General features: G+C 63.0%; 2 protein-coding genes across 4 annotated transcripts in view; one reads left to right on the top strand and one right to left on the bottom strand.

Moving 5' to 3' along the window:
* The window catches only part of TEKT1 (tektin 1), a 17,657-nt gene extending 14,848 nt beyond the window's left edge, over positions 1–2,809 (top strand). For all 3 annotated transcript variants that reach the window (XM_039254517.1, XM_039254516.1, XM_039254518.1), the window contains exons 7-8: positions 1,775–1,971; positions 2,559–2,809. In XM_039254517.1, the coding sequence (XP_039110448.1) occupies positions 1,775–1,971; positions 2,559–2,766 (405 nt within the window). In that variant the 3' untranslated portion in view covers positions 2,767–2,809. The remainder of the gene's footprint in view (positions 1–1,774; positions 1,972–2,558) is intronic.
* Positions 2,810–9,048: 6,239 nt separating this feature from the next.
* FBXO39 (F-box protein 39) lies at positions 9,049–13,541 on the bottom strand. The gene is made up of 4 exons (XM_039254523.1): positions 13,476–13,541; positions 10,135–11,240; positions 9,329–9,505; positions 9,049–9,228 (listed from the first exon to the last, which is right to left on the bottom strand). Exons 2-4 carry the CDS (start codon positions 11,158–11,160, stop codon positions 9,100–9,102), a joined length of 1,332 nt encoding a protein of 443 aa, XP_039110454.1. The 5' UTR covers positions 11,161–11,240; positions 13,476–13,541; the 3' UTR covers positions 9,049–9,099.
* Between the last annotated feature and the right edge of the window lie 855 nt (positions 13,542–14,396).

Genomic DNA, 14,396 nt, shown 5'->3' with positions numbered 1-14,396 from the left:
GCTCGTCGGGGGTTCACACCGGAGGCGCTCAGCAGGGGGTTTCTCACTGGAAGTGATCGTCGGGGGGTTCACACCGGAGGCGCTCGTCGGGGGTTCACACCGGAAGTGCTCGTCGGGGGGTTCTCACTGGAGGTGCTCGTCAGGGGGTTCTCACTGGAGGTGCTGGTCAGGGTGTTCTCAGGGGAGGCGCTCGTCGGGGGGTTCTCAGGGGAGGCGCTCGTCAGGGGGTTCTCCGGAGTGGCTCATCAGGGAGTTCTCACCGGAGGCGCTCGTCAGGGGGTTCTCACTGGAGGTGCTCGTCAGGGGGTTCTCAGGGGAGGCGCTCGTCAGGGGGTTCTCCGGGGAGGCGCTCGTCAGGGGGGGTTCTCACCGGAGGCGCTCATCGGGGGGTTCTCAGGGGAGGCACTTGTCAGGGGGGTTCTCACCGGAGGTGCTCGTTGGGGGGTTCTCAGGGGAGGTGCTCATCAGGGGGCTCTCAGGGGAGGCGCTCGTCAGGGGGTTCTCACCGGAGGTGCTCGTCAGGGGCTTCTCACTGGAGGCGCTCGTCACTTAGGCCTGTGTCGAGGTGTTAGCTGTCCCTCCAGAAGGCTGCGTATCAGGTGCCATTACCTTCGGTTGCAAGGCAGATAGTGGCTCTTATACGTGCAGGTGAGTAGATTTCCAAATATGGAAGCTTCCTTGCATGTGCCCTAAAGTCCCGGAAAAGCACCCTTGACCTTGGGCAACAGATGTGGCCGTGCAGAAAGCAGCGGACGCTACTTGGGACTCCAGCCACGTGAGTTGTTGAAATGACTTTCCCCATCGCGAGCTCTGCACGGAAGTGCTGTGTTGCCTCGTACTTGTAGGTTTGGTTCATCAACTCATATTAGGGGCGCCCGGGGGCTCAGTCGGTTAGGTGTGTGACCGGCTCAGGTCATGATCTCATGGTTTGTGGGTTCGAGCCCCGCGTCAGGCTCTGTGCTGACAGCTCGGAGCCTGGAGCCTGCTTCAGATTCTGTGTCTCCCTCTCTCTCTCCCCCTCCCCTGCCTGTGCTCTGCCTCTGTTCTTCAGAAACCTAAAACTCAACTTTTTAAGCCTAACGTGATATAATATCTGGGATTTGCTTTAAAATATTCAGCTGATGGGCAGGGCTGGGATGGAAAAGAACCGGCCGCATAGTGATCATTGCTGAAATCAATGAGGTGCCCACAGAGGGCCCTCTCTACTGTGTGTGTCTGGAAATTTCCATGATGCAAAGATTAAAAAGACAAAAGCTCGAGGAAGAAACGCAATTTAAAACTAGTTAAGTATTGATCTAAAACCCCAAGTAACTTCTAAGTGATTTTTTCTGTGCACAAAGCTCCCATCAAAGAGACCCTGAGGCAGCTTGTCCACTCTCGTCGGCTTCCGGGGTGGGCCTGGGGCCAGCGGGCGGACCGCAGGGAAGCGGGCAGCGTCCAGCTCACGGCACGGGGCACTCGGGCCGAGGTCGGCCGTCAGCCCACGCCTGTGCCCAGGGCCTTCTCCAGGGGACCCGCGTGCCTGGGGAAGGACGCGAGGCAGCAACGGCCAGTCGCGTCCATCCCGTCAGCGTGGTTCTGAGGGTGGGTGAGTCCCCTCGCCGGCCAGCAGTGCCCGCCGCGGGGAGGAGAGGCCAGGCGCGTCCCGGGGTCCTGCCGGGGCACCAGCCTGAGGTCCCCCCTGCTCACCGACGTGACCACGGCAGACATGAGAAGTGTGCTGCCGAGTTCTGAACAGCACAGCCGCCCCCGCTTTCTCTGATCCGTTTGCAAGGTCATGGAAGAGATCGCCAGCCAGGAGGAGAACGTCACAGTTCTTGGAAAGGCCATCGCTGACCAGGAGGGGCCTGCCAAGGTGGCTCACACGCGCCTGGAGACCAGAACACGCCGGCCTAACGTGGAGCTGTGTCGCGACGTCGCGCAGTATCGGCTGGTCAGGGAGGTGCAAGAGATTGCCCACAACGTCGCCAGGTAGGTGGGCGGCGGGGCGCGGGGCCCGTGCACGTGGACCAGCAGCAGGGCTGGGCGGAGCCGCGTGGGCGCCTTTGCACCAGTGAAGTTCGAGGAGTCCCTTTCCGGAGGGCAGCCAGTTGTGGCCATGCCGAAAATGAGTCCCAAAGTTTAAAATTTTCTGGAGCCCAAATCCAGATGTTTAGGTAAATATCCACAGGTTTTTTGTTTTTTGTTTTAAATGTTTTACTTATTTCTGAGAGAGAGAAAAAAAGAGCATGAGCAGGGGAGGGGCAGAGAGAGAGGGAGAGACAGAATCGGAAGCAGCTCCCGGCTCTGAGCTGTCAGCACAGAGCCCGACGCGGGTCTCGAACCCACAAACCGTGAGATCATGACCTGAGCAGAAGCTGGACACTCAACCGACTGAGCTCCCGGTGCCCCAAATACCCACAATTTTAAATGCTGGCAGTGGGGGTTTCTGCCTTGGGGATCTGGCTCCATTTGAAATCTGTGTGTGGCGGGGGGAGGGTCCTATGAGTTTGTGTCCTGAGCACACGGACCCCCCCCCCCCCCGGGAAGAGCGTCTCAGGTTCTCCCCCTTCTCCTAGGCTCAAGGAGGCCTTAGCGCAGGCGCAGGTGGAGCTGAAGGGCCTGAACCGCAGGCAGCTGGCCCTCCAGGAGGAGCTCCAGGTGAAGGAAAACACCATCTACATCGACGAGGTGCTGTGCACCCCCATGAGGAAGTCCATCCCCCCTCGGGGCGGGGGCGACCAGGGCGAGTGGGCGGGGGGCCTCCACCCCGACGCCGTCTGCTGAAAGTGCAGATGGTGAGGACGCTGATTAAACATGTCACAGTCGGTGGCACAGAGCCGTCATTTCAGGGACGCGGAACTGCGGTCAGAGGTGCAAGCCCGGGGCGGGGCGGCGGGGCCGAGGTTTGGGGGCAGCTCCGGGCTGCTGGTTGGGCAGTGGGGGTTCCCAGTTGCACCCCGTGTGGGCATAGGCCCAGCTGCCCATCGCGGGACTTGGGGCCCGGGGGGAGGGGTCCCAGCTGTTTAGTTCAGGTGCAGCTGAGTGTGGTCCCGGATCCCCCGCTGAGAACTGTGATGGGGGCCGGACCTCTCTGCGGCCTCCATCCCTGTCCCTACGAAACCACGTGGGGGCTGTCGCCTCAGACCCAGTGTCCTGGTCTCGCAGAGAGCAGGTGAGAGCGGAGCCCCTGGGTCCACCCGCACCTGCAGGCGTCTCTCTGGGTCCCTTTCTGCCCGGAGACCCGAGAGGACGGAGGGGCTTCAGCTCCTGGAAGGTCAGTGAGTCCCGGGGCTTGAGGAGCGGCTGGGGGGCCGGGCTGCGCCGCCTGGGGTCGTGCGGCTGGGGGGCCGGGCTGCGCCGCCTGGGGTCGTGCGGCTGGGGGGCCGGGCTGCGCCGCCTGGGGTCGTGCGGCTGGGGGGAGGAGCCTTTGCTTCATAGGCCGGCCGTCAGGCAGGGTGGGCTCTGGTCTCGGGATGTCAGCCGGGGAGATGGGGCACCTGCTTTGGCACCGTGGCTCGGGGAGGGGCTCCCGCTTCCTTTCCTGCCCGGGATGCGGACGGGGTGATAATCGTATCTTCAGACTCATGTAACAGCAAAGGAAGAGGAAAAATGTCCCCGTTTCTGCCGCAGATTCAAGCCAGTGTCTGGACGAGTAGGCTCTGGAGGGGGTAGGGGGCCGAGGCTCCCCGACACTGCCCGCTGCGTGGGGTGCTGTGCGGCTGCCTGAGCCGCTGGGACGGTCCCCCCGCCCCCCACCCCCCACCCCCGCGTCACTTCTGTGCAGCTGGACTCAGGGCTCAGGCGCCGTGTGGGGTGACCTCTCTTCCCTGGCGGTGTATTCGGCGGGATAGCTCGGGCGCCCACGCTCCGCTGTAAAAGTGCCCCAGGAGTTTCCACGTACGTGGTGTCCCTGCTCCAGAGAGTTGGCGCTTGGCTGGCCGCCTCCTGCTGGGTCCAGAGCACACACGCGGCCAGGGGACTGCCCACCCAGCCCCTCGCCGTGGCATCGAAGGGCCGCCTTGTGAGTGCGGGGCTCACGTCCAGCCGCCTTCCTTGCCGCTGCCTCGCTCGGTGTCACATTCGGCTCGGGGATGCTGGGGGGCACCCGGCCGGGTGGGGCAGAGCCCCTGCGCCCAGGTCAGCACCTGGATTCTAGTTCCGACACGGCCCCTCTCAGGGTCACCTGTAAAGTGACAGGTGGCCGGGGGTCGCCTGGGTGGCTTAGTCGGTTAAGCGTCCGACTTTCGCTTAGGTCATGATCTCGCGGTTCGTGGGTTCGAGCCTCGCGTCGGGCTCTGTGCTGACTGCCAGCTCAGAGCCTGGAGCCTGTTTCAGTCTGTGACTCCCTCTCTCTCTCTCCCTCTCTCTCTCCCTCTCTCTCTCCTAGAAATAAATAAAACATTAAAAAAAAAAAAAGTGACAGGTGGCCAGGCAGCCCAGGGCCTCCCCATCTGTGATGCTCCCGGAATGTGGCTGCCCAGCTCCAGACCTGGTGTCCAGTGTCAGACGCGCCCCGGCTCCCGGGAGGGTCCCCATCTAAGCGTTCCTTGGTGCGGAGAGCCTTTACTGCCAGCACACGGTGTCCCTAACCTCTGTGAGGCGAGGGCGTCCCCTGTGCCTGGACCTGCCCGCCCGGGGGCTTCCGTAGCCCATGAGGAGGGACCCCTTCACTCTGGGACGCCCCCGGGAGCAGCGCTGCTCTGGCGAGGAAGGGCCCACGAGCCCCTCCCCAGGGGAGAGGCGGGGGGTGGGGGGGGAGGATGATCCCAGGGGAGGCGGTCGGCAGGGTGTGAAAACAGCTCTGAGGGGCTCAGCGGTTCTTCGCGGTCTCCGGCTCTGCAGGTCCACCTGGTTCAGAGCAGCCCCGTCACCTGCTACCTGGTCCCAACAGGTCCCCGGCTCCCAGAGTGCCAGCTGCCCCGTGGGTAAACTGAGACTAGTAAAGCCTGACCAGTTAACTGGCAAACCAGTACATGGTCAAAGAGGACTAGTGAAGCCTGACTAGTAAACTGGTACATGGTCACAGAAGACTAGTAAAGCCAGACTAGTAAACCAGTGCATGGTGCAAGAGGACTAGTAAAGCCTGGCCAGTAAACTGGTACATTGTGGGAGAGGACTAGGAAAGCCTGACCTGTAAACTGGTAAACTGATACGTGGTGGGAGAGGACTAGTAAAGCCTGACTGGTAAACTGGTACGTGGTACAAGAGGACTAGTAAAGCCTGACTAGTAAGCCGGTGCATGGTTAGAGAGGACTAGTAAAACCTGGCCAGTAAACTGGTATGTGGTGGAAGAGGACTAGTAAGGCCTGACCTGTAAACCGGTGGGTGGTGTGAGAGGACTAGTAAAGCCTGACTGGTAAACCGGTAAACCGGTATGTGGTGGGAGAGGACTCGATAGGGCTGTTCCATGCACTGCTCAGTGTCCGTGTCAGTGGCGTCTTCCCGCCGCTGAAGCCGGGTCGGGTCTCAGTGCCCAGTAAGACGGAACAGAGCAAAACACGTTACTTGGAAACAATTTGTTGGGCAAACGAGGGAATCAACGGGCTCTTCTCACCCCTTCGACGTGGCGAGCGGGTGCGCCTGCCCAGGCGTTTCTCCAGCCTGCGCTCGGCCACGGCCGAGAAAGGAGTCAGCCCCTCACCCGAGCACCTCCCGGGGAGCCGGGCAACTTTGTCAGGCGTGTGACATTCAGCCAGTGAACGGACGAGGCTTGTGACTTCAGCCTGAAGGTGCCCCCCCCGCTGGGTGGCTGTTTGGCAGGAGGTGTGACGGGCAGGTGCCCGTGAAGAGGGTCATTCTGTGCCCTATGAAAGATCGCTTCTGTCGGCTTATAGTTGGCGATGTTTTTTCTAGGACAGTGACTGACATCCATCATTCTAGTACTGTGAATACGTATTCCTATATTTCTATTTTACTCAAAAAAAAAAAAAAAAAAAAAACTTAGTTCTTAGGGCACCTGGGTGGTTGTTGGTTAAGCGTCCGACTTCGGCTCAGGTCGTGATCTCACCGTTCGTGGGTTCGAGCCCCGCGTCGGGCTCTGTGCTGACAGCTGGGAGCCTGGAGCTGCTTCAGATTCTGTGTCTCCCTCTCTCTCTGCCCCTCTTCCTCAAAAATAAATACACATAAAAAAGGATAAAAACCCTTGGTTCTTGGCAACTCCAGCTTCCACGGCAGCGTTTCTAAGCTACGTGTGGTAAAACGGGAGCCGCCTCTGACTCGCCTGACGCCCTTGGCAGCGCCTCCAAACCTCCTTGTGTGGGAGGCGGTTGCGGTAACGAAGAGCGTGGCCATCGGTGGGGCGTCGACGCACCTGCTGCCCGCGCTCCCGGTCGGCTGCTCTTAGGTCCCTGCGTTCTCATCCCTGAAGGAGGGAGGACGGCGTCCACCTGCCCGAGCTGTTCATGGGTTCGCACCCGCCGGCCACGCGCACACCGCACACTCGGCCCCTTCTGTGGACGCCTTCCGTTGTGGTATGACAGTGTCCTGTGGTCTCGGTCAGGGACTCTGGTGTCGGCTCTGCCACTACCCGGCCGCGTGGCCCCAGGAAAGCCACCTCTTTTTCCGAGTCTGCGTCAGGCCGACCTGCCTCGAGCTCCCTCGCGTGCTGCGGCGCACATTTAAATCCCTCACGGCCCGTGGCTGACCAGGCCCAGGCGACAGACACGGCCGTCTCCAGCTCCGTGCAGCCCCCCGGCCCCGCCCCAGCTTTATTTGCACGTTGGGGAGCTCAGCATGTCTGAACCGGGTACAGAACTCAGGGTCACACAGTCAGTGGCCCAAGGGGACAGAGGACACAGGTATCAGGACCCTTCCTCCCACAGAGCTGAAGGCCCCTCGCTCAGTCTTCCCCAAAACTGCACTTTCGTGTCGCCTTGCCTGTGGGTGGCGGTTAGAGCCTCAGGAGACTGCGGTCTGCTTCTCTCGCGCATCTGGAAATGCAGAGGGTTTGGTCCGCCATCCCGTCACCAGGGCAGCCCCCGCTGGCCCACAGCCGGCCCGAGGGGATGGGCAGGGACAAGCAGCTGTGGCACACGGAGGTCACAATGCCGCCGGCGTCTTCACCCACCCCTGGGCCCCGAGCACATGGGCTACAGACAGCGTCTGCCTGCGTTTCCCCGGGGCTCCCCTGCTCCATGGGGGACGGGAATGTGCGTGTGGCCAGGGAGTCCCAGCGTCCTTGAGACCCGTTGTCAGAGGACCCACGGGTCAAACTATTTCACCACCACCACCAAGATGTACATGCATGTTTACTCCTCTCTGGAGCCCAGAGGCCGCACGGTGTGTGACGTCGAAACAGGCAGAGGCAGAGATGAGAAACCCAGGTTGGCTATGGAAACAGACCCGGAATTGTCCAAACTAGACTGAGTCCACCCTTCTGTGGAAAGCACGTCCATAAAATGTGTTAATGTGCCTTCTGTATAAGACTCCTCTACACTCAGATTCTGTGTTTGGAGGTGAAAGAAAGCCGTCCAGAACTGGTCTACGCCAAGAAGAAATCATTATACCAATAAGTCAGTCAACCACCCAGTCAGTCAATCAGCCAATCAGTCAATCAATCAGCCAATCAATCAACCACCCAGTCAGTCAATCAGCCAGTCAATCAACCACCCAGTCAATCAGTCAATCAACCACCCAGTCAGTCAATCAGCCAATCAATCAACCAGCAGCCAGTCAGTCAACCAACCAGCCAACCAGTCAATCAACCAGCCAATCAATCAATGAGCCAGGCAGCCAGCCAGCCAGTCATTCTTGCAGGTGGTCTGCGTTCCGGCTGAGGCTCCCCTCACAGAGCCAACTGTGCTCTTGTGGCTCCCAGGACCCCTCTGGTGTCCCTGCAGGGGGGCCACCCCCTCACCCGTGTGGGCCTGTCCTGAATGCTAGGAGACAGGAGCCCCGTGGACCCAGCAGCTGCAGGGTGGTTCCTGGGGCCGTGGCCACGGAGCTGCCGGGACCCCCAAAGCACGGGATCCACAGCAGCTCTCCCAGAGCCCCAGGCGGCTGCGCAGACAGGGACGCAGCACGCAGAAGGCAACGCAAAGCAAATGTGAAACGAGACCCTTGTCAAAGATGCTCTGAAATTGTATTGAGGTCTATCGAAAAAAAAAAAAAAACACCACATGCAGATATATGTGCAAAAATCTCCAAAGACCAGGATCAATACATGTGAGGGCCTGGGCTCAAGAATTTGTAATTACTTCCTATTTAAAACACCAGAGACCCCCCCTCCCCCTTCATTATAAAAGTAACACATAGATAGTCCTTGTAGAAAGCTTGAGAAGTGAGGTAAAGCAGTAAAAGGAAGATAAAAACCACATACAATCCCATCACCCAGAGACGCTGGGGTAGCTCTTCTCTGCTACACACTCCACATGACTGGCATCACACGGACATGCAGCTGTGTGTCCCGGTCTCACGCAACCTCGCATTGGGGACGACGTCTTACAATTCTTTGTAAACAGGAGTGACGGCCCCTGGCACCCCCTGGACGGGAGTAACAGGGACACGAGAAAAGCAGGTGCAGGAGGCGAGGGGCCACCCTGCAGGGGTCAGGGGAGGCGGGCCCAGCTCTTAGCAGCTGCATTTAAAAGCGGGACTTTCGGGGCACCGGGGGGGCTCTGTCGGTTAAGCGTCAGACTCGAGCTCAGGTCACGATCTCGCGGTCTGTGGGTTCGAGCCCCGCGTTGGGCTCTGTGCTGACAGCTCGGGGCCTGGAGCTGCTTCGGATTCTGTGCCTCCCTCTCTCTCTGACCCTCCCCTGCTCACGTGCTCTCTTTCTCTCTGCCTCAAAAATAAACATTTTTTAAAAATTACAAGCGGGAACTTCGCCGCCTCCCGGAGGACCTGCTGGTGGATTTCCATCCGGGGGCAGAGCAGGCGCTGGGCTCTCAGCCCCCGCGGGAAGCGCCATGCAGCCCACGCCCGGGGACAAAGGAGAGGCCAGCCCTGGCAGTTGGTAAAGACAGCGCTTTAGTCACATCACCAGCGGCCCCCGCCTTTGTCGGGGTGTCGGATGGGGTGGGCCTGGCAAGATGGACACGGGGGGGGGGCGGGGGCGGGGCTCCGGGGTCCTCCCGCGGGAACCGGGTGGGGGGCTCCGCCGCCCTCGGGGAGCGCGGCCTACAGCATGGGGTAAGCGATGACGAAGTAGTTGAGCTCCGCGTCGATGAGCCGCCGGTACTTCCTGTGGATCTCGCGCAGCGTCCTGTCCTCGTCGCTGGTCTCGTACCTGTTGGTGTAGACCCGCACCTGTGCGGCCAGAGACGCGCCGTGACTGCGCCGCCGGCCCCACAGCGCCCCAGCCCCGGGCACGGCGGCGGGCGCAGCCGGGGACAGGCCGGGGCCCCACCTTGAGGGTGCGCAGGGAGCACTGCCCTTCCTCCTGGCTCTTCAGGATCCGCTCCACGAACCTGACGTCCAGGAAAGCCCAGACTTTGAAGTAGAACAGCTTCCTGCAGGTCAGGACGAGCAGGCACAGCTCCTCGTCCAGGGACTCGTGGCTGTTGTTGAACTCGAACGTTAGCTTCTGGAAAAGCACCAAGGGGGGCGGAGCAGAGATGCTGGGACCGGCTGGGGCCCCCCACACGCCCCCGGTGGCCCCAGGCCTGCAGGTGACACACGGGGACCTGTGGGTGATCTCCCCCAAGTCTGCAAGACGCATTTGGAGCTCAGAGACCCAGGCTGGCCCCGCCCTGCAGCACCCTGGCCCGGCGGCCGGGCGGCCGCCCCCCTGCGCGGAAGGACAGCAGTGGGCAAGTGTCAAATGAGCTCGCAGCCCTCGGTGGCCCTCGGGAGGGGGGGTATTTACACCAGTTGGCACCAATTGTCGCAGCCTCCCTGAGGTCCTTGGGGGCACACGATGACCCTGATTTGATGGATGGGGAGGTGGCCAGGGGAGAGGCCAGCGAGCACCCCTGGGCTCCTCAGTGACTTGGTGGGTCTGGTCTGGGCTCACTCAGTCTCCCGTGTGGAGTGGGACCCTGTGCCGGAGGAAGCGGCCACAGACCCGCCCTCATCCGGAGAGGCTCCGAGAGCGCCCAGCGGGGCGTGCACAGGTCAGCGGTGGCTGTCACCCGCTGTGACCTGGGGGGGCGCTTTGTCTGGGGACCTTGCCCGAGCCGCAGTCTGGGTGGAGTGAGCGCAGGCCCCGCCCACCTGCAGCGTGTGCCGGAAGGTGGGCAGGAGATCCGTGAGCGTGGGCCGCATGGACCAGTCGGGGTCGCTGAAGTAGCAGCTTCTCAGACTGATGCTCCGAACAGGGATCTCCCGCAGGAGGATGCGGGCCAGGCGCTCGTGCTTCATGATGCGCTCGAAGAAGAAGTTCACCTTCAGGCTGGAGGCCTGCCTGGCCAGCCTGGCCCAGGACATGCCCCAGACGACCTGGCCGTGGGGGTCGTGAACGTGGCACTTGATGTTCAGGGTCCAGAGGGTCCTGGAGTTGTTCTCACACAGGCTGTCGAGCAGCTCGTCCGAGACGCAGTTGTAGTTGAGGGTCAGGGACACCAGGCTGCGGAAGGCGGCCATGGTCTTGTTGAACTGCGGGCTGCTGTAGACAGCCAGGTGGTGGCTGAAGTAGTCCTCGATGTTGAGCTGCGACAGCACGCTCTCGCCCCGGAAGCGGCTCAGGGAGCCGAGCACCGCGCAGCCCTGCTCCACGCTCAGCCGGGCCCCTTTCAGGCTGAGGCGGTCCAAGTGTTTGCCCACTTTCTTTAGGAAGAAGCTCAGGCTCTTGATGAACGAGGTCCGGATGCTGCTCCTCCAGACCGGACGGTCCAGCTCCAGGTGCTGGACGGACAGAGACTTCAGACGGCTGTTACTCTTGCCCAGACACGACAGGAGGCCTCGCATGGTGACCTGGAACTTCCTGGTGAGCACGGCGTTGTAGGGGTTCAGAAAGTGGATCTCCAGGTGCTCCAGGTAACGGCCGAATTTCTTCACGTACCAAAGAGCGGACTCGAACTCGGACGCATGCGCCCTGGACGGTCTCCCGCTGAACGTGATGGTCCTGTACCGCCAGAGGTCAGCCGAGTGCATCGTCTGGTTCCACTTCCTGCAGACGAGGGTGGCCCTGGCCCTGTCCCTGTCTCCCAGCCACCAGAAGACACGGCGCAGGCACACGTCAGGCAGCACGGCCCAGCAGCTCTGGTCCTGGGGCTGGACCGCCTGGCTTTCTTCGGCCATCGAGGGACCGGGCCGTCCGGAGCCGCCGGGTGGGAGGCAGGGGCTTCCAAAAATGGGAACCAAAAGCAATCACTCGCTTTCTGTGGGGAGTAAACAGAAACAACCGTTACCTGCCAAGCGGAAATTAGACCCCCTCGAATGAACTTGCACCCTGGCCGCACGCGCAGCCGGAGGTGCCGTGAGGAGTGAGCCTCAGGGCGAAGACCCACACACACTCAGGCCGTCGGGGTCACACACACACACACACACACACACACACACACACACACACCCAGGACCCATCACAGCGGCAGAAGGGAGAGGGCTGGGGCGCGCTCATGGGGAAGGGCGCTACGCGTGGCCGATGATTAGTTCTGTCTGGGGGGGCGTAGATGGGGCTGCTCAGAGGCGGCGGCATCGGAGAGGGAATTTGCAGGGTGAGTGGGACCCGCGAGGCAGCCTGGTCGGCCTGCTGGCGCTGGAGGAGCTGCGGAGCTCTCCGGGCCGAGGGCACAGGGCACAAAAGCCCCAGGCCTGGGAACGTGCAGGAACTAAAACCCGTAGCCTCACTTGTCAGGGGCGGGGGCTTTGGAGCTGAGTCAGGGGAGGTGCTGGGTCACGGGGCCCCCGGGTGATGTGACAGAGGCTGTCTCCTAGGGGCCAAGGCTTTGCAGTTTTGACCCTCTGGGTCCCCTTCTCGGGGTGGGGACAGCTGCTTGGCGCTGTTGCCGATGGGGGGTTTGACTCAGGGCGAGCAGCAGAGCAAGGGTCAAGGGCAGAGAGCCTCCGCCAGGGCCACTGGGGCCAGGCAAGGGCCAAGGATCCCGTGTCCAGAAGTGACGTCAGTCCTGACGCGTGGAAAGGGCCCCCAGCGAGGAGGCCGCAGCCCTGCTGCTCCTCGGCCTCTTCTGTGGCTCCTTCGGCTGGCGGAGCTCCGGGAATGCCTTCCTTACAGACAGAAACCGAGGCCCGAGGGGTAAAGGGCCTGCCTCTGGTCACCCAGCAAGGTGGTGACAGCCCTCGGGAGCTGAGGGACGCGTTAATCACGTTTCTCAATTCAGGACGGACGCATGCCTGCGCCAGGCCTCTCCGTGGGTTCGTGCCCTTGGTGTTCTTGTGCCCACGCCGAGCCGTCCGCCGCGTCCGCCCAGTGTCTGTGCGTGTGCTTGTGAGCGGGCTCGTTTGCTCTCTGCGCCTCTCACGGCGGCATCTGGCATCCGGATGGAAGCCTGCTGGGCTCCCCTGCCTCTCTCCTCTCGGCTCTGCCTGGGACCGACCCCCAGGCGCCCCCCACGGTGATGTGCACCCTCGGGCAAGCTCCTGTGCGCCGGGAGGCTGGTTCTTTGGGGTCCTCTGCGTCCCAGACCCTCCCTCCACGCCCAGCGAGCAGTCCCCGGCCTGCAGCTCACGCTCCCACGTCCAGATCCAGACAGACTCCGCGTGGGATCTGGCTGCGGCCCGGCCCTTCCCGGCCACGCCGGTTCCCAGAGCCCGTGCACGCTGCCGCCAGCCCCTGCTCGCCCGGGGCCGTCCCTGAGAACACTCTTCGTCCCAGCCTGGGTCTCCCACAGGACTCACCCCCCCCTTGAGACCAGGGACGGCCTCATTTGTCTGAGTTGCCCTTTCGCGTTGAATAAAGGGAGAGAGAGAGGTCTCTTCGCCCGCAGACACTGGCTCCCCAGCACTTAGCTTGGGGCTGTTGCTCCAGAAAAGCCAAACCAATTCCAAAGCTCAGGAAAAGCCCTGGCGCTAGCAGTCACCGGGCACAAGAGTTCTCAGACGCGGGAGCCCCGGGGTGGTGTGGGCGGAGCTGTGCAGGCTGGGAAAGCCCGTGGCGACCGGGCGGGACACCCCCTCCCCACCTAAGCCTCCTGGCCAGCGGGTGCCGCCTGGTTCCGCCAGTTGCTAGTATGACCTTAGGCAAGTTCGTTTTCTCTGTGCCTCAGTCTCCACCTCTGAAAACCAGGGCTAATGAGGGCGCCTGTGTCTCGGCTGGGAGAACTGAAGAGCCGGCGTGCGGGTGGGGAAGGGTGGGCCCCATGAAGCCGGTGCCCGGGCGCTGCTGGGGGCCCCTCCCGGGAGGGCGAACGCACCCGGTTTGCAGGGGGGCGGGGATCGGAGGCCTCGCAAGGTGAGAAAGCCTCCCAGCGGATGCCCCAGAGAGCGGGGTGTGGGGTGGGGTGGGATTCGAACCCACCGCACGGGCCCTCGGACCCAGGCCTCTGCCAGGCGGCGGCTGCCAGCCCCGGGGAGGAAGCCTAGGGAAGCCGCGCCACCCGCGGCCCGGAGGTGCCCGAGGACCCTGCTTCCCGGGGGGGCGGCAGGGGCCCCGGTACCTGCTCGCCGCGCCCGGTCTGGGCTGCGGGGACCGCCAGCCTCCCGCCTGCTCCCGCGCCGCCTTCGCTCCGACGCCGACTCCGCGCTGGCCTCCGGGGCGCGCGCCCTCGCGGGGGGATGAGCCTTTGTGACGCGCCGCGGCCTCCGGGCGTCCTGTGCCCTGGGCTCGGGCCCAAACCTGGGGGTCGCCGGAGTCCCCGCGGGGCCTGCAAGGGGACGAAGTGTGGGGGGACCCGGTGCGGGGGTCCCAGGAGGGCGGGGTGTCGGGGTTCCGTGTGCAAGGGGGGGGGCGGGGTCTGGGGTTCCGTGGGGGGTGGGGTCCCGGAATAAGAGACGATAGGTTCGGGCACTAGCGGGGAGGGGGCGGGAGGGTGTGATGGGGGCGGGGCGGGGGTCTAGGTCAGAGGGAGGGGCGCGAGGCGCGGGGTCTGAGAGCGGAGCTGGAGTCAGGGGAGGGGGGGCCGGGGGCGCCGGGGGTCAGAGAGTCCGAGGGGAGCGCAGGAGGCAGGGGCGGGGTCTGGGGCCAGGGGCGGGGGCTGCACCTGCTAGGCTGAGGATGCGCCTGGGGAGGAGGCTGGGGGCGAGCTTGGCGGGCGGCCTGTGGGAGGAGGCGTGCGCTCTGCCTCTCCCCCTGCCCGGCTCTACTTTCCCGGCTCAGGCGTGGTTCCCACCGGAAAGCCTTGGCAAACCTGGCTCACCTAAGACAAAGCACGGGTGGGCATCTAACGCACCCACTTTCCTTGGCCCTCCCCTCCCCAGGCCCTAAGGGGTTCCCCAAAGGCCAGGCAAAAAGGCAGGGGTGCACGGTTGCGCGTGGGGAGGCTGCATCTGCGGGCCTCAGACGCCAGCCTTCCGGGGCTCCTCTGTGCGTCTTGCGCCCCCTCCCCTCCCCTCCCCCACCCTCCCCTCCCCCCTCCCCT

This window comes from Hyaena hyaena, unplaced genomic scaffold (assembly GCF_003009895.1).
Source record: "Hyaena hyaena isolate Hyena2069 unplaced genomic scaffold, ASM300989v1 scaffold_492, whole genome shotgun sequence".
Taxonomy (NCBI): domain Eukaryota; kingdom Metazoa; phylum Chordata; class Mammalia; order Carnivora; family Hyaenidae; genus Hyaena; species Hyaena hyaena.
This window is presented reverse-complemented; position numbering and strand designations above follow the sequence as displayed.